The sequence below is a fragment of the Pipistrellus kuhlii genome, unplaced genomic scaffold (genome assembly GCF_014108245.1).
Source record: "Pipistrellus kuhlii isolate mPipKuh1 unplaced genomic scaffold, mPipKuh1.p scaffold_m20_p_3, whole genome shotgun sequence".
Taxonomy (NCBI): Eukaryota; Metazoa; Chordata; class Mammalia; order Chiroptera; family Vespertilionidae; genus Pipistrellus; species Pipistrellus kuhlii.
In genome coordinates, this window is record NW_023425529.1 from 23410934 (window position 1) to 23430408 (window position 19475).

The window sequence follows — 19475 nt, forward strand, 5'->3', positions numbered from 1 at the left end:
TTATTTTGTATTCAGTATTTTCAAAGTCCTTTTCTCCCAGCTTATATAATAGCAGTTTCAAGCCATTCTCCATCCAACAAGATCAAGAAGAAGAGGGAAGGAATGCTGCCATTAGTAGACTCATTTATTTCTTCCATTGTCTGAAAGCACTCATTGCTGTATATTATTAGTTTGGTACCTTATTCACACCTGCCTCTGCATTGTGTCATGTTCCTTCAAATCTTATTATTGTACATTTCTGAAATGACTAGCAATTAGCTGAGTAGTGGGGGAGAAACTGCAACAAAATCCATCCATTATACTGCACTTTCTTTATTCTTAAAATCTTTCTACTTTTTTGTGATAATAAATGAAAGGTGATGAATGATTTTAGGCTTTGGTTCTGACTGCTGAGAACTTATTTGTTCATAATTGCGAGCAATCATATTTGCCAGACACCTGAAGCACGGCCACTCCCATACATAAAAATGTGGGGAATATAGACTCTTACTTTCTTTAGGAAAAACTGTGACTGCTTTCTTGGCAGTATAGTCTAGAAAAGGATTTTTCAACTTCTGCACTACTGACATTTTCTTTCAGATAATTCTTTGTTCTGTGCACTGCAGGATATTTAGCAGTATCTTTGTCTTCTACCCACTAGATGGCAGTAGTACCTCCTCAGTTCTGAGAATCAAGTATGCCTTCAGGTACTGTCAAGTGCCCTCTGAGGATAAAATTGCCCTCAGGTGGAGATCATTGCTTCTAGAGGAAATCAGTGGAGTCTCTAGGTTTTTTAGTTTCAAGGTTTTGGGGTGAGTGGTGTGAGATATAAGGCTTATCAAAATGAACAAGATGCTAAAAATGGAAAAGTGAAGGTAATATCATACTAATAGAAATGTGGCTTCCACTCTGAAGGAGGGATGAAGTCCTCACCAGATGGTAGCCAAAGATCCACTTCTAAGCTGTAGACACAATGACAACAAAGAGCAGTTGCTCAGATTGGATCTTAGCACAATCACAGACACTCAACAAATGATGGCTTACTGATTAGTAGGTGTTCCACTGTAAAGCATAACTACCTTTCTTTCAGAGGACTAGTACATTTTTTTAACAGACTATTTTTTGCCAGACACATACCACCTCAGCTCAACCAAAATCTTCCAAGTCTGTTCATTGCCAGAGTTTTGTGGATATAAATTCATGATTACAGGGATCTGTAATGGCAGTGGTGGGAGAGAAATAAGGGTGACTATTAGGTGAGACTGTTCTTAATTCTTCTCAAATGAGAGGAAAAACTGCTTAGGGACACAGGTCCTGGTAAGTGGAATCTGAATAGAAATTTCAAGTATTTAACAGCAGCATAAATTTCCAAGTAGACACCTGGAATCACAGTTATCTTACAAAAGGGAGGAGTACGGCATGTAAATATCCCATGGTATGCAAAAAAAGTTAGGTAATTTGATTTTTACAAAATAATTTCATGTACAGACATAAAGGGAAATGTCTCAAAATATTAACTGGTGATAAAAATATACAAAATAAGATAAGTCGCCGAAGCCAGTTTGGCTCAGTGGTAGAGTCTGCAGACTGAAAGGTCCCAGGTTCGATTCTGGTCAAGGGCATGTACATTGGTTGCGGGCACATCCCTGGTAGGGGGTGTGCAAGAGGCAGCTAGTCGATGTTTCTTTCTCATCGACGTTTCTGGCTCTCTATCTCTCTCCCTTCCTCCTCTCTGTGAAATATCAATAAAATATATTTTTTTAAAAAGATAAGTTATTAAGGTATTAAAGTTAAAACCCTTAATAACCAATATCACTCTAATTACATACAGCTAAATTTAGAGCAGCATTTTCAACCTAAATATTATGAGATGATAAGGAAATTAGAAGTTCTGTGATTAGTGTTTGTGTTAAGGAGTCAGACAGTGTGAGTCTCAAAAAAAGACATCAGATGAAGGTTAGGAAAAGTGGATTCTATTGTAGATTTAGCTCCTTAACAGAAAAATTTATGGCTGTAAAGTCACCTCACCTTCAATTTTCTCCTCTGTATAAAAAAAAAGAGGGAGGGGGTTATACTATGCTTTTCCAAGTTCTTTTAAGTCTATACTTTTTTTATTGTCTTTATCATGTGAGCAGTTATTGCTGCACTGTAGCTGACCCAGTATGATAAGAGACATGATGTCACAGAACCTGATTCTTTCCAGTTAATCATTTTTGGAGTGTTCTGTGGTTGATTTGTTAACTGGAATCAATGGATAAAATGAAGTAGATCTGAGTTCAGAAATGGAGATAGATTATTGCACGATTTCACTACCCTAAGTTTCCCTTGACTTCCTGTCTCTTTCCTTGTACAATCTAGTAGAGTGGCTCTAACACAATTTAGGAACCAAGAGTTAATGTTGCTCTTATTCTATTCTATGTTTTTCTACTTCCTCACCTTCCCATTCATGTCTCATTTATTATATCCTGCTTATATGTCCTCACCACCTTTAACTGTTGTCAGGTAGCACATTAATTCCTAGTTGCCAAATGCAATAATCCTCTTCATACTACCCCTCTCTATAATTTTGGCCCTGTCTACCTCTTCCCATTACAGAGGCTTTTTTCCTTGATCTTTGGGGTTACTGCTCTCTCTGTTTCTCCTCATACGTCTCTCTGGTTATCCTTTGTCTGTCTCCTTCTAAGCTCCCTTCTCCTGCTAGTCCTCACTGTTGACAATTTTCAAGGGTTCCATCTGCTACTCTTTGCTATTCTTAGTATATATATTCTACCTGGCAGATTTCTTATAAAGCTATATTGAGATGTAATTGATGTACCATACAATTCTTACACTTAAAGTGTGCAACTCAGTGGCTTTTAATATTTTTACAGATATGTACAATTATCACTACCATCAAGTTTATTTTTATCATTTCAAAAGCAAATCTCATAGCCTTTAGCTGTCACCTTCTTCTATTCATCCATTTGTGTTCAACTCTAAAAACCTATTAATCTACTTTCTGTCTCTATAAATTCACCTATCTACACTAATAAAAGAGTAAGATGCAAATTGACTGTACCTTCTTGATGCCCACCAGCCAATCAGGAGTGAGTATGCACATTAACCAAACAAATATGATAGATTGATTTCCATATGCAGGTGCTGAGCAGCCAGGGTGGGATGCCCCAGCTGCTCTGGGCCTCTGGGCAATGTGGGAATATGGAAAGACAACTCTGGGCCTGAGTGAAAAGATAGCTCCAGACAGAGTGAACGTGGTGCTGGCAGCCAGGGGAAGGAAGCCCCATTCTTACATGAATCTTCATGCACTGGGCCTCTAATTCTGTATATTTTGTATAAGTAGAATTATAAAAATGTGACCTTTTGTGACTGCCTTTTTTCATTTAGCATAATGCTTCAAAATTCACCCATGTTGTAGCATCAATACTCATTCCTTTTTTTTATTATTGAATCATATTACATTGAATGGATGTACGACACCTTGTCACATATTAGTCAATGTGCACTTAGATTATTTTCACCTTTTGGCTATAAATTTTAGAGCTTTAAACATTCATATAGAAGTTATTATGTGGTTGTGAGTTTTTTTTTAATCTTGAATACATACCTAGCAGTGAAATGGCTGGTCTCATTTATTTCTAAAGTTTTATTGACAGTATCTATGCAAGTTAATTCCTGAGTCTAGAGCTCTGATTCAGATTCCTTCATTCAATAACCTTCACACAAATAGAGACACATCCCCAGCAAAACTTCCGCCTTCAAAGACAGTATACCCCACACTGATCCAAAATATTCTATCGCTTCTATCCTTGCAAAATTGGTCTTTATCAGAGAAGATTTCACTCTCATGACTCCATGAAGTAGAAATGAACATAGAGTAACTCTATTTTTCTAAGTGACTACATGAAAAAATACAAATATCATCTTTCATTTTTATCACTTAATAATGGAAAACATTTTAATTCTTAAATGTAGAAAGACTATAATCATTTAATTTTATGAAAAGTTTATATATTGTTATTATTTTTTCTCATTTTTTCTGGTATAATATTACAGATTACTAATTTATGCCTATTATATAAATAATTGAGGATTTTCTAAATACCATATCTATTTAAATACCAAGTCAAATTCTAACGGTTCTTTTAAAACTTATTTTTAAGTACTAAATGGTACAGACAATATAGGAGTTTTCCTTTAGTTTCTACAAATCTATTGATAATATGGAGTTGATTAAATTAATAATGCATTTTTGAGGTTTTCAGTACACGGCAACCATTTCTTTATTTCAGGTTGATTTTCCAGCTACAGAGTGGGAATATGTGAAACTTGATGTTGAAGACAGTAGAAGTAATCTTGAAGAACCACCAAAAGAGTGTTTAAAACATATTGCCAAACTTTCACAGAAACAGTCTCCTTTACTGTAAGTGACCCAGGTCTTATGAGTCAATGTTGCCTGCCTTTTATGACACCCTCAGTCATATGAAAGTGTTCATAACTTTATAAAGAGTGAACCTTCCCTCCCACATAACTTCTTTCATTTACTAAAATCATACCTGTGGGATAATCAATTAATGTTAAGAGCTAAATTAGTAATTTTGTATGCTTTTTAAAGCTTCTTTTTTTCTGCAGTATTAAGCAACTTTAACTTTAGTTAAAGGAAAATAAAAAGGTTGGAAATCATTCAGTTCAAACAACAAAGCAGAGAGTGATTAAATATATATTAGCATTTAACAGGGATAAACCATTGCTTACCCATCATCAAAGTGGATATAAAGTTGTTTTAGTAAACAGGAAAAAGCAAAATTTAATTATCTTAGCAGATTTTAAAAGTACAGAAATAAATCATGTTTTAATAGCACTAAATTGTTGACTAAAGAGTGCTTTGATTTTGTCAAACAGTAATTTTCTAAATAAACCAAACCCCAGGAAGAACTATAAAAGAATTATGGCCCTAGCTGATTTGGCTCAGTGGCTAAGCCTGCAGACTGAAGAATCCTGGGTTCCATTCCAGTCCAGGGAATATACCTTGGTAGTAGGCTCCTCCTCAGCATTGGCTCTGGTTGGGGCACATGCAGGAGGCAACCAATCAATGAGTTTCTCTCACATTGATGTTTCTCTCTGTCTTTCCCTTTCTCTTCTACTCTCTCTAAAAAATCAATAGAAGAAATATCCTTGGGTGAGGATTAAAAAGGAGAGATTTTTTTTTTTTAAATTATGGCCTTTCTACTTACCTCTCAGCAATATCTAAGCTACAACTGACTATGCTCATTAGTGACATGCCAAAAATATAGAACTAAAAAAATAATTATTTACATATCTACTATGATAAGATATATAACCTAAGGCATTTTTTCCCTAAGAATGAGAAATAATTGAAAAGTTTTGAACAGGAGAGTCAGGTGACCTGAATAATCTTTTTGAGTAATTACTTTGACCACAAGTTGAAGAATGGATTGGCAAGAAAGTAAGAGTGGAAGCAAGCATACAGTAGGAAGGTTAGTGTGACATCTTAGGTAAGAGATTACAGTGACTAACTAAAGGGATCCCAGTGGACATGGGGAGAAATGGCTAGATTTGAGAGGCATACTTTGGAAGTTGAGAAGTTATGACTTGATGATTAACAGTAATTAGAGAATAAGCCAATTGAGAAATCAAGGAATGAATTAACTCAATGGAGACTCCACATTTTTTGATTGATCAATAAGGCAGAAGATAGACTCATTTTCTGGGGGAAGAATAAGTTTGGGCCATTCAAAGCTGAGATATTGAGTATGATCAAAAGTTCTGTTTTAAATAATCTAGTTACTGTCCTGCTTTCTAATTTCATCTTGTATTGTTCTTTTCCTCATTCACTTCAAGCCAATGACATTAATCTCTCTCATATACTTCAAATGTGTTAGTTCCTCTTCTTATCAAGACCATTTTTATTTGATTTTCCCACTACCATAAATACTCCTTCCCCAGTTCTTCATATAAGTAAAACATCTCATCCTATAGCTCTTCACTTAAATATGATCGTCTCAAAAATACACTAATTAGTCTCAACATTAGATCCTTTCCAAAACATTATATTATGTGAAAAAGTCACAAATAAGAGCGTATTTGCTGGTTCCATTTATATAAAGTTCTAAAATAAAGAATGCTAACATAGGGTTCAAGAAATCATACCAGTGTCTGCGTCTGCTGCCACAAAAAAAACCCTATTTATATCTTAATAGGATTATGTTTTCACCTGCTATATGTATTGAATTTTCATTTCCTTCTCTGTAAATAATGCTTCATTAAAGAAGTTATTGGAATAAAAGCATTATTCAATATTGGGGGGAATGGAACTTAATCAGAACAAAATAAATAATTTTAGTAGTTTAGTACAATTTTGTTATGGATTTTTTTTTCTTCTGAGGGCTTTCTAGTGGAGAAGGTAGTGACAAAACTGGGAAGAGCCCAAACATATCTTAGACATTACCTATAATTCAGTTCCTTTATTATGCAGATGAAGATACCTTTAAAAGAAGTTATAGAGAAATGTTGACTTTTCAAATATTTCATATTTCTCATTACCATCTTGGGAGTTTTTAGCTCATTTGAGTTGAAACAACAGAGCTTCCTTTTGGAAGAGACAGTGTACAAAAGCTATTATTGTCATAGGAGAATGCTGCTCTGCAGCTGAACTTCAGTTGGAATGCTTTTACAGGAGTGTGAGTAAAACATAAGCCTTCAGTGAGTCAGCAGCCCTAGTCTCAGATTTAGATCTTCTGTTTGGGATTACTCTCCAGGAGGAAATAGTTGGGCATTTAAGGAAGTTCTATTCACTGGCATTAACTCAAAACTCCCAATGAACTCTGAGAATGAAAAGTCAGAATCCAAGGATGAATTGAGATCTTTGTTCTAGAAATTCAGACCAAAGAGTTCTCTGAACTCTGATGAAACTTGCTTTGAGGTGAAGGAATTCATCTGGTCTAAGTCATTTGTAAAGAAAGTAAATGGTTGCTTATTGCTCTTCGAAGTAGTACATGTCGTAGGATTCAGATACATTTTTGTCTGCTCTCAAGGAGACAGAGATTTTGCCCACCAATATATCATTTTTTTTTAAGTCGCAAGGATAACAAGGAAGAAAAATAAATGTGAATTATCTGAAGCAAGCTTTTATTTGTATTTTTTCTATAAAATAATAGTTAGTGGAAGATAAGCTGATGAAATACCCTTATCAAACTGTTCCAAGAAGATAAAGGACTTGCTTTCCAAACTAAACTAAAATGTAAAAAACGAGTGTAAAATTTTATACTGTGTGTTTACAGCAGCCTTTGTAAGTGTAGAAACTTCTAGTAAATTACAATCTGGTTTTGCAGACTCTCTGAAGAAAAGAGAAGATACTTATGGTTTTATCGCTTCTACTGCAATAATGACAACTGCTCCCTTCCCTTGGTCCTGGGCAGTGCCCCTGGATGGGATGAAAGAACGATTTCAGAAATGCATTCCATTTTGAGAAGATGGAAATTTTCTCACCCTTTAGAAGCACTTGGACTTTTAACTTCCAGGTAACAATTATATAGCAAGCATGATAGTAATTACTGATAAGAAAAAATTAAAGAGAAAAAATATTGGACTATATGAGGAATTCAATAGATATTCTATTTCCAATTTTAATAGCTATGAATATTAAATGTAAACTGTAGATATAAATTTTAAACAAATCTAAGCTGTAATTGTGCCTTCTCTTATAGACTTGAAGAACAATTAATAACTGTAGTTTCTTAAGTGAAAAGAGTCTTATTGCTCTTACAGAAATAACCCAAAAAAATGAACTATGGAAAAATAAAATTCTCTATTTCTTCCCCACTCAAAGAAAAAAGTTTTGCCCTGACAGCATGGCTCAGTGGTTGAGTGTCCACCTATGAACTTGGAGGTCACAGTTCAATTCTTGGTCTGGGCACAACTGGGTGTGGGCTCAATTTCAAGTGTGGGACTTACAGGAAGCAGTCGATCAATGATTATCTCTCTCCCCATTCCTCTCTGAAAGCAATAAAAAAATATATTTTTTTTAAAATAAAAAAGTTTTTAAAAATTAGAATTATCCTTTTTTACTATTTAAACATGTAAAATGTGAAAAAATGCCCAGCTTATACGTAGGTGTACAATTAATATGCCAATTATAACAATTAAAAAATTATTCCTTATATATATTTTTTAGACCGTTCCTCAGGAAAAGGGGGGGGGGGGATGCACAGGTGGGGGTTGAGGGTGGGTAATGATATCCTCTACTAGTTAAGGAAGAGCATGTGGGAACAAGTGTGTTACCTGGCTCTTATTTGGGAAACAGCTCTTCCTTGACTTCTATTTCATATTCAAAGCCAAGAAGAAATATTTCAAATAATTTCATTAACATCATGATTACATCACCTCACCAATACCATGAAGAAAGTCTGCAGACTCTAGAGTCAGAGAAGAATCACAGAGCCGAGTTCTCTTCTGAATTCTCTCTGAAGGTCCTGACAGAAGGACAAAGGTGGGACAGAGAGTGACACAAAGGACTTTCCAACTGAAGTATTTAGATTTATTTTAAGTCAGTGTCATTTATAAAACTTGTGGGGTGGAAAACAGTTTTATTTTCCTGTTATTTATGAGTTACTAGGTTTCTCTCAATCTTCAAGCTCAAAATTTACAAATTTTCTTAGAATCCTACATTTTTTGCTACCTCTCACATTGAAGATTTTTCTCAGTTTTATGGTTTCTTCAATTAATGAATGTGATCCCAGATGCCCACTCTTCCATGATAAATGACAGATAGATGATGGAAAATTGATAGATAATCGATAGAGGCAGGGAAGGAAGGAGGGAGGGAGGAAGGAAAGAAGGAAGAAGGGCCGAGACCGGTTTGGCTCAATGGATAGAGCGTTGGCTTGGAGACTGAAGGGTCCCGGGTTCGATTCCGGTCAAGGGCATGTACCTTGGTTGCGGGCAAATCCCCAGTAGGGGGTGTGCAAGAGGCAGCTGATCGATGACTCTCTCATTGATGTTTCTGATCTCTATCTCTCTCTTTTCCTCTCTGTACAAAATCAATAAAATAAAAATTAAAAATTAAAAGGAGGAAGGAAGAAAGGAAGGAAGGAAGGAAGGAAGGAAGGAAGGAAGGAAGGAAGGAAGGAAGGAAGGAAGGAAGGAAGGAGGGAGGGAAGGAAAGAAGAAGAGAAATTTTGGGGGGGGAGCTTTTCCTTTATTATAATGTTTCTCCATGGGTCCTGGAATTGACCACTTCTGCCTAGTACAGTGCTCTAATACTTTATGTTACATTTTATTGCAATGTGTTTATAAGAAACATGTGAAACGTGTAATTTTGTCTATGTTAAGCTACTAATAAAAGATACTGAAGGCAAAATAGATCATCTTAGTGTTTCTATTTCCCAAAAGCTTAATAATACCTGAAACATAGTAATTACTCAATATTGAATCAATCACTTTCTAAAATACATTATGATTATTTCTGCCTTATTTTAACATTTAAGTTATATTATTTGAGGGAATCATAATTTTCTTTATGACACACACATTACCTTATACAGTTGAATGAATAAGAGAATGATATAATAAGAACATCAATTAATAATTAACTGGTTTCATGGGGATCATTCACACTTTATGCTTGTATTTTAAGACCCTTCTATAAAAGTTAGACTCATTTCTATCTTCCTCTTTAAAGAAAAAGAAACACGTATTTTAAAATATACTTTATTGATTTTTCACAGAGAGGAAGGGAGAGGGAGAGTTAGAAACATCCATGAGAGAGAAACATCCATCATCTGCCTCCTGCACACCATGCCCTTGACTGGAATCAAACCTGGAACCCTTCAGTCTGCAGGCTGATGCTCTATCCACTTAGCCAAACCAGTTAGGGCTCTATCTTACTCTTAACCTATTTTCCTAATTTAGATATATAAGAATAGCCAAAATCTGTAATTTTTTAAACTAAGTTCTAGTTTTTTGTTCAATTAAAACAGAATATTAGCACAATTATTATTTTATCATTCCTGATCTGATTGGCTAATAGAAAGTTGCTTCAAAATGCAAAGGTAACAATTCACAGAATAAGAAAAAATTTAGGCAAATCATATATGTGATAATGGAATCTTATCCAGAATATATAAATACTCTTGCAACTCAATAACAAAAAGGTAAATAACTAAATTTTTAGATTGTCAAGAGATCTAAATAGTTATTTCCCCAAATAAAATGTATGTGCCCAATAAATACATGAATTGATACATGTCATACCTAACCACTAGAAAAATGTAAATTAAAACCATAATGAGGTACCACTTCACATCAATAAAATGGTTATAATAGAAATGACACATAAGTGTTAGGGAGAAAGTGGAGAAATTTAAAATCTTTTATGTTACTGGTGGAAATGTAAAATGAAACCAATATGTTAGTTCCTTAAATATTAAACATGGCATTACCATAATGACCCAACAATTCTATACTTAGGTATATACCCAAGATAAATAAAAAAATATTTTAATTCAAACACTCATGTTTAGAGCAGCACTATTTATAACAGCTAAAATGGTAGAAACAACACAAATGGACATCAATTAATGAATGGATAAATAAAATGTGGCACTTCACACAATGGAATATTACTTGATAATAGAAAGAATTAATATTAATATATGTTACAACATTAATGAACTTTAAAAACATCATGCTAAGTGAAAGAATCAAGTTACAAAAGACCACATATTTTATGATTCCATTTGTAAAAAATGTCCTGAAAATACAAATCCATAGAGACAGAGAGGTTAGTGGTTACATAGGGCCAAGGGAAGTTGAGAAGAAATGGGAAATGGTGCTAATGGATCTGAGGTTTATTTTTGTGGTTATGGTTGCACAACTCAGGGAACATGCTCAAAACCATTGCATTGTACACTTTGAGTGGATTGTATGACATTTGAATTATATCTCAACAAACCTATTAAAATTTTTAAAAGTAACCGTAAAGGTAAAAACAATGAATCCTTATATCTCTAAAGCACAATTCTATTATGCAACAACTTTTTAAAGTCTCTAAAGCATCAACTGGGTTTGTTTGATTTTGCAATTTATTACTGTTTGATTAAGATGTACTTTGATTTATTTTAGATGTGTCAACTAATATTTTTGTAAAGTTCATGGAATATTTCATAAGAAAATGTCTTTATCAGAATGAAGCTTATAATACTAAATTTTCTTGTTTATAAAATAAGAATATTCTCTGAATGGGCTAAAATATTCTCTGATTCCTGATAACAAAGCATAATTCTACTTATAGGGAGCGTTCTCTACCTAAACCAACCTTCTCTACTAAACCAACCATTTTAAGTATAAAAATTGAATGTTTACTTAGTGCCCCTTGGTACTACCTCATTTTAATATCCACAATAACCCTATGAGACAAACACTGTCATCTCAATTTTACCTATGGGAAACTGAGGCTTACAGGGGTTAAGTTGCCCAATGTGACACTAGTAAATTGAGGAGCTAGAGTTAAATCCAGAAATTAGAGCTTGTAATCTTAACCACTATGTTTACAGCCTTCCTACATAGATGTGCTAGGCTATTTACATTTGATATATGTAAATCAAACTATCCTAAAGTAGTTTTATCATAGTAAATATCAGGACTTAACTATCTTTTCATGCTTGCATGTCTCTACTTCACTGTGTAATTCTTTTTTTATTTCTCTAGATAATCAAATTTTAGAGGTTATAGGGACTGGTTTCAAAGTAGAGTGCCATTTATTAAGTGTCATTCAGTGAACTTAGTAGAAATTTGATTTATTTGCACATTGGACAGTTTCTTATTATGCACCAAAGAAGGTCACTGAAAAGGTTGGAGTATTTCCATTGTATTCATCCTGTAACTCCCACTCTTAGTTTAACTGAGCTATGAAAAACCTTAAGAACAAGCTGTTTCCAGAAATGAACCTTTCAACTTCTCCAAAATCAAAACCTAACTTTTCTGAGAGCAAACAGAATGTGCTTGTTAAGTGAGTTGTCAGAGTGAGTTCTTCAGAGAGCTGTCTTTTTTCTCCTTTGAACAATCTATCTTTTCAATGGTTTAACCTCTTGAGAACTTATGTGCTCTACTTTTAGCTTGGAAAATTTTTAATATCGCTGTTTATTTAGTTGTCTCTGAAGACGCAACACATCCTTTAAGTTTATTTTTAGCAAGAGTCATATTGAGATTTAATTTACCTAGTGTGGGCCGTAGGGTGTTAATATTTCCACTAGTGCATGCCAGCAATGTGTTCCCGGTACTGAGACTTCCATTAGAGGTGGCAGTGCTGTCAGAATGACAGAGACCAAAGGCTAAGGTCTGTGGTTCTTGGCCAATGTTTGCCATTTCCTTGAACTCTGATGCACAAGCACAACTATTCAACTGGTAATAACAAGCAGAAATTATCCAAGGAATTAAAAGGCAGTTCAGGGAAAGATTCATTTAAAAATAGTGACTTCAAACTGTCATCAGAGAATTACATCAGAAGCTTAAACAAAAATCTGACAAGGTACCAGAACTTGTCATCCCACATGATGTAAAATTATTGTTTTGTAAGAAGAAGAGCAATACTTAACAGGCACTGCCTAGGTTCCAAAATCAGTTCCCTTGGAGAAATGTTTCACAAAAATGTTTGCTCAAACCACTGTATTCTTTATTGTGAAGATTTCTTTATGCAAAGACACTCTTTACTAGTATTGTAAATAGGCAGAATGGGATATGAAAAAGGAAAACAGTTACAACTTCCACATTTGACTAAATAAGTAAAGTGATTGATGATATGTATCTCCTCCATTTATTTACTGAGCAAAAATATATGTACATGGACAGTGGAGTGCAATGAATCAAGGGGACAGAAGCATAAGTCATAGTAACTATCTCTAAAAAACATAAAATTTAGAGATAAGACTTAAGCTAAAAATCTCTATACTGTATATTTTATACTATAATCAAAGTATTAAGTACTATATGGGACCAAAGGAAGGCAAATTCTTTCAGAGAAAGTAAAAAAGAGCTTCATAAAGGAATTGAATTCTACCTTGAAAGATTCATAGACATTTTTCTGAGTAGGAAATAGAGAAAATGGCATTGCAGGCAAAAACAAATAGCATGAGAACAGTTAAGGAGGTTCAGAGAATAGTGAGCAATTTAATATCATGTCAGAAGAGAATTGTACTTATGGTAAAGACAAGGTTGCTAAAATAGAAGGAGGTCAGAAAAATATTTTGAGGTTTGAGGTTTGTATGCTTGTTTAAATAAAAGGGCTTGTATATATGCATGAAGACGGATGTATCAAGGGAAGATCAGAAGACAGAGGAGTGGGAACAATGGCAAAATGAGATGATGTCAATAGCCAGGAGCCTGGAAAACAGTGCAAATGGGAATTTTACCTGAGGAAAGAAAGAAACTTCTTCCTCTCAGGTGGGAGGGGATAAAAATATATAAATACAATTATAGGTAAATATGGCTGTGGAAGAGAAAAAGGTGGAAGTTTCAATATTCTCCATGAAGGAAGTGCCAAGGTAATAAACTAAGTATAAGGAATGAGGAAAGACATAGACTCAAAGATACGCATCTTGCCTTTGTGCACTTTTAGAATGGCTCCCAAACTTTACAGTTGACAACATAAACATTGAAATCAAACATCTGGCTCTGCCACTTATTTCTCGAATAACCTCAGGCAAGTTTCCTTATAAAATGAGGTAATAGCATTATATACCTTATAGGATAAGTACTTATGTATATTCAATAAATGCTACCAATGATCTTTATCATATCATTGTCTTCATCATAACTATATTTTTAAAAGAGTTTGTGTGCTTTCAATGCCAAATTGTAAATATAATAAATTTATGGGAATGATTTAATTTCTATAAAGCTTAAATAACTTAAATTCACCTGTCAATATTCATGTGATAAGTGTTAGCATTTTAATAATAAATCACAATTGAATAATGACTTACAATTTACAAAGCACTTTCACAATATATGATTTAACCTACAAGCAATCTCTTTAATATTATTACCAAAACCTACAATTTCTCCCATTTTAATGATCTCTATTTACAGAGAAATTGAAACCCAATCTGTCCATTCCTCTACTCCACAGATATTTATTGATAGCCTACTCATGTTAGGCACTTTATTAGGCCCTCAAACTAGCATGTTAAGCAAAAACAAGTCTTTCCTGGCTGTGTGAGTCAATGATTGATCTTAAGTTCCTGAACTAGGCGGTCAGGTTCAATTCGAAGTCAGAACACATGCCCAGATTTCAGGCTCCATCCCCAGTAGGGGGCGTACAGGAGGCAGCCAATCAATGATTTTCTCTTATTACTGATGTTTCTAACCCTTTCTCTTCTTTCCTTTTCTAAAATCAATTAAAAATATATTAAAAACAAAACAAAAACCTAGACACACCTTTATGAAATTGCAAACTACTAAGGGTGGGGAGAAATAAGTCATTACCAAATTATAAATTTAGCAGGTGTTACAACAGCTCTGAATGAAACATGTATGGTTCTATATAATAAAGGAACAAAACCTTTTCTTCAAAGTGGGAAAAGCTTTCCTGAGAAAGTTTGTTTGAGCTCAGATCCAAAGATGAGCATGAATAAATTGGTGAAAGGGAAGAATAAGAGAAGAGTTTTCTGGGAAGAGAGAATCTAGGAGAAAGTCCTGGGACAGAACCGGAATTTAAGAGAGCCAGTATGCCTGAAACCCAGGAAAGGAGTGTATGATATAAGATGACTAGCATGTTAAAATAAGACCAGGAAAAAAAATATGTTAAAAAGCTCTAAACAGGACCATATTAAGCAACTTGTTTTTTAGTTAAGTACCAATGGGAAGGCAGAAATGATTATAAATGGGAGAACATGTTTGCATTTTTTATAAATAACTCTGAGTGAAGTATGGATTGGGTGAGGGAAGCAAAAATAAGAGAAGATTCTCTAGGAAGTTATGGAAGCCATCCAGGTGTCAGAGAACAGCAGTCAGCCTGAGAAGGTGGTAGTGGTGAGGTATGAAATTAACAGAATTGGAGTAAAAGAAATAGAAAAGACAAGTTTGAATTGGGAGGGACCGTGGAAAAGAGGGATGCCAAGGATTACTTCTTAATATATGTTTTATGTATATAAGTACATACTAGAAACATTCACTAAGATGGAACACCCTGGGTGACTAACAGATTATAAAAGGACACGGTAGTTCAGATCGGGGTATGTTGGCTTTGAGGTGTGCTTGAGATGGCTGAATTTATAGGTCTGCTGGTTGTTCTGGGGAGAAATCTGAGCTAGAAACCTCAAATTGGAAATCATCCACAGAAGGATGATAAGTCAAGTGTGTAGATAAGCTTGCTTAGAAAGATCTTTTTATGTAATGTTTAATGTATCTAAACACAAAATCTCTTTTGATAAACCACTTGCTTTATGTATTGTCTTCCTAAGCTTGTCTATAAGTAAAATCAAAGTATCTATACTAATAAAAGGGTAACATGCTAATTAGACTGGACATCTTCCAGATATCTTTATGAACAATGCTACAATGGTTGGGGCCAAGGCAGAGCATTAGGGGCAATCAGGCTGGCAGAAGAGGGCAGTTAGGGGAAATCAGGCAAGCAAGAGAGGGCAGTTGGCTGGCGATCAGACAGGCAGGCAAGTGGTTAGGACCCAGCAGTCCTGGATTGTGAAAGGAATATCCAACTGCCTCTTTAGGCCCAATCCCGCAGGGCAAACTGGCAGTTAGACATCCTCCAAGTGGTCCCAGATTGGAAAGGGTGCAGGCTGGACTGAGGGTCCCACCCATCCCTGTGCACAAATTTTGTGCACTGGGCCTCTAGTAAACATATAAAAGGAACAAAATCAATACTCTTATAATTTATACCATGACTATATTGCTAATCCCCAATTTCTATATACAAGGCCATAAACTCTCAAGAAATATCTTTGTATTGTGTCTATGTCTCCTTAGGTCTAGGATTTATTCTTATTCCTTTTGGTTCATGAAAGGGTCAATGCCCCAGTCCAACTTGACAAATTATACTGATCACTATTATGGTCCCTATAGAACCATTTAGAGTGCAGTAAAGTAAATAATGCACCCCACCTAGACTGATGGGTTTTATATAAACATATATAAAAATATCTAGTCGAAAGATTAAAAGGCCTTGCTAAAAGTATTGTAGAAAGCCTATTTGCCCAGTATTCTGGATATTTGTATTCTAATTTCAGTGCCACTAACAACTGGCCTTGGGAAAACAGCTTAAACTTTTCAAATTCCAGTTTCTTCATCATGTAATCAGGAGATTGAACCAGGTCTCCAAATTTCAGTGAGTTCTAATAGTCTACTATCAGTGAAAATCATTGAAGGGACATGAATTATGCAGTAGATAAAGGTTTACAATGATCCTAAAGACTCTTTCTTCATCACATTTTCTAAAAAAAAAAAAAAAAAAAAAAAAAAAAATTTCTTTTGTCACATCAGATCATTTTAGTGTTAGAAAAATAGCAAAGGTAGTCATATTATTTTTCTTCAAAACTGATGCAGAGTGTATCATCAGACTCAAAGCTTGTTGGAGAAACAGTTCTGCACTTCTGATAGTTTTATAATTCAAACTTGACATTGGGGCTTTTAACTGTGAGTAGCTTCACGGCATTCTGTGTGAATTCTTACTATGTATTCTGAAGTCTGACATTTCCGTTACACTTATGCTTAATCTCAGATTGCTTTGCTTTTCAGTTTACTCAAAGTTGCTTTTTTTAAAGGTCAATTCTTGTTATGGCCTATTTGGCTTTCACCCATCACTTCAAAAGTTATTTGAGTAAGATATTGATCCTATATCATTTTTCAAACTTGACAAAGAAGGAAAAAATATAAAAACTATGATATGGAAGAAAATAAAGGATTAGAAATTACAAAATAATAAGTCAAACAGAAGAAGTTGAAAGATGTATTTTTCTGTTGCAATTTCATTTCTCGACTCCACTGGCCTTATTGAAGCATGTCTGAGTCTTTTGTGATATTCCCAAAGCCCTCTGAGATGACAGAACTTGTAAATATTTAAGGGAAGAGAAGGGGAATGACAATACCCTAATCTCAATGTTCTTCAAATGTCTTCAAAGCCATAGATATAGATATAGTATAGATATGGATATATATATATATATATATATATATATATATATATAGAGAGAGAGAGAGAGAGAGAGAGAGAGAGAGAGAGAGAGAGAGGGAGAGAGATGATATAAATATAGATATATAGATATAGATTATACAGATATATAGATAGAGATAGAGATAGAGATAGGTAGAGATAGAGATAGAGATAGAGAGAGATAGAGATAGAGATAGAGATAGAGATAGAGATAGAGATAGAGATATATTGCCACATATATTTATTTTATTTTTTTACTTGGGAAAGAATTAGGTTGGTGTGCTGCTATCTTAGTGACAATTGCAGGGCCTGTTCCTTGACTGATGGCCCCACAACAATGACACATGCCAAAACTACGTTGTACACCAAAGGGTCTCCAAGTGAGGTTTGTGGTCTCCAACATGCTTATAGTGCTGCCAAAGATCAAAACTGTTTCTGTAATAATTCTAAGATGTCATTTGCCTCTGTCACACTTGTTTACTCATGAGTGCAGAGTAGAATTTCCAGAGGCTGTATTGCAGCAGGTTTAATACAGATACAGAGAGGAGAATCTAGCTGTCTCCCAGTAAGCCAGACATTGAAGAGATTTGCAAAAATGTAAAATAACATCACTATTATCACTGAGTATTTTCTTTTTGTTGAAAATCCAGCTATTTAATCCACACTCATTTATCAAATGTTTTATCAAATGATAAATACAGTGTGTCCCCAAAAACTGTATACACACTTTAACAGCTGATAGCTCAGTTTTGACAATGAAATGTATTTTAATAAACACTGCCTTTAAAATTATTCAAAGCGTGTGTATACATTTTGGGGAATACCCTATATTTCTTAAATGCTCTGGTTTCTAATATGGTAATTATTAGCAGCTATACCCCACATAAACAAAAACTCTTTGGAATCTCCCCTAATTTTTAAATGTGTAATGGGTCCTGAGATCAAAAATAGGAGGACTTCTGTTACACAGCAAACCTTATCCTCTGGCCAGTTTCTATGTGCAATTTGAGCCAACAAGTTACCTAGAAACTTGATACTCTTCCTTTTCTGCTCATGTAAGGGTTAGCACTCTGACTGAATCCTCCTCTTGGCCTTCTTCTCTATGTTTACTCTAAAGTGTTAACAAATATAGAATTGATTTTTTCCTGAAGCTCCTTTGAAAGATATTTATCTTGAAGTTGCTTTAATTTTACTTAATTTTTCACCATTCGAAATTTTTCGCCACATAGCTTGGATCTCTTTTATTAAGTTTACAATCCTAATCTTCAAGGAGTACTTTCTCTTCCTATCTGAATATCCTCACTAGACAATTGACCGTGTGTATTTTTAAAGGTAATTCCTTAACAATTGTTGTATAGAGTTATATCTATCTTAGCTATAGTATAAAGCCCTTTTACAGATCCCCAAAACTCTATAGGTAGCTCAATTCATAGGCAACTAAGTCCTGAATATGTAGAAGCACTGCTTACTCTTGTAAAGCTGAATAGTAAGCCAGCCAGTCCAATGCTTTGCTTTTGACCATAATTCAGACATGCTTGGGGAAACTAAATTAGGTAACATATAATTGCTTAAATGAACATTTAAAAATTATTAATATCCTAAAAAAAATTAGTATTTCACTTGAACCCTTATAAGCCTAAATTTTTTTTCATTATAAATATATATTTTTTTACCTGATGTAATCTTTTCCTCAACAAGTAATGGAATTTTATTGACCTTGTATTTGTTTTTAATCCACAGTCAAAAATATCTTTTTTAATTTATTATTTTAGACAGAACGGAAAGGAGAGAAAAACATCAATATGAGAAATAAACATCAGTTGGTTGCCTCCCATATATGCCCTGATTGGGTACTGAGCCTGCAACCTAGATATGTGCTCTGACCAGAAATCAAACTGGCAACCTTTTGATTTATAGGATGACACTCCAACCAACTGACATTTTAAATCAATCAAACTAGACAGATATCAATTTATTACATTGTAAATCATCTATTTTCTGATTGATTATAAGGAAATCTTTTATTATTGTAAATAAATGATACCTAGTCGATATCAGCCTGATGAATCTTCTAACAATAATTTTGCTTATTCTCCAGACTCAAGGGGTAATGCCTAGAATAATTACAGTAACAAAGTGGTCAGAATAGCTAAGAAGTGACACCTGTTTTATTGGCAGGAATTACATGTATTTTTCAAGAAAATCAGGTTGTTGGAAAGTACAAATACCTGGCTTGTGGAAAATTCAAAATAGGTTACAGTGCTTCATATGACATTTAAATCTGTAAATATCACACCACAGTCAGAGAACTAAT

General features: G+C 34.3%; 1 protein-coding gene across 1 annotated transcript in view; it reads left to right on the forward strand.

Moving 5' to 3' along the window:
* The window catches only part of PIK3C2G (phosphatidylinositol-4-phosphate 3-kinase catalytic subunit type 2 gamma), a 264337-nt gene that overhangs the window by 80871 nt on the left and 163991 nt on the right, over positions 1-19475 (forward strand). The window contains exons 15-16 of the mRNA XM_036458057.2: positions 4269-4399; positions 7329-7517. Of these exons, the coding sequence (XP_036313950.1) occupies positions 4269-4399; positions 7329-7517 (320 nt within the window). The remainder of the gene's footprint in view (positions 1-4268; positions 4400-7328; positions 7518-19475) is intronic.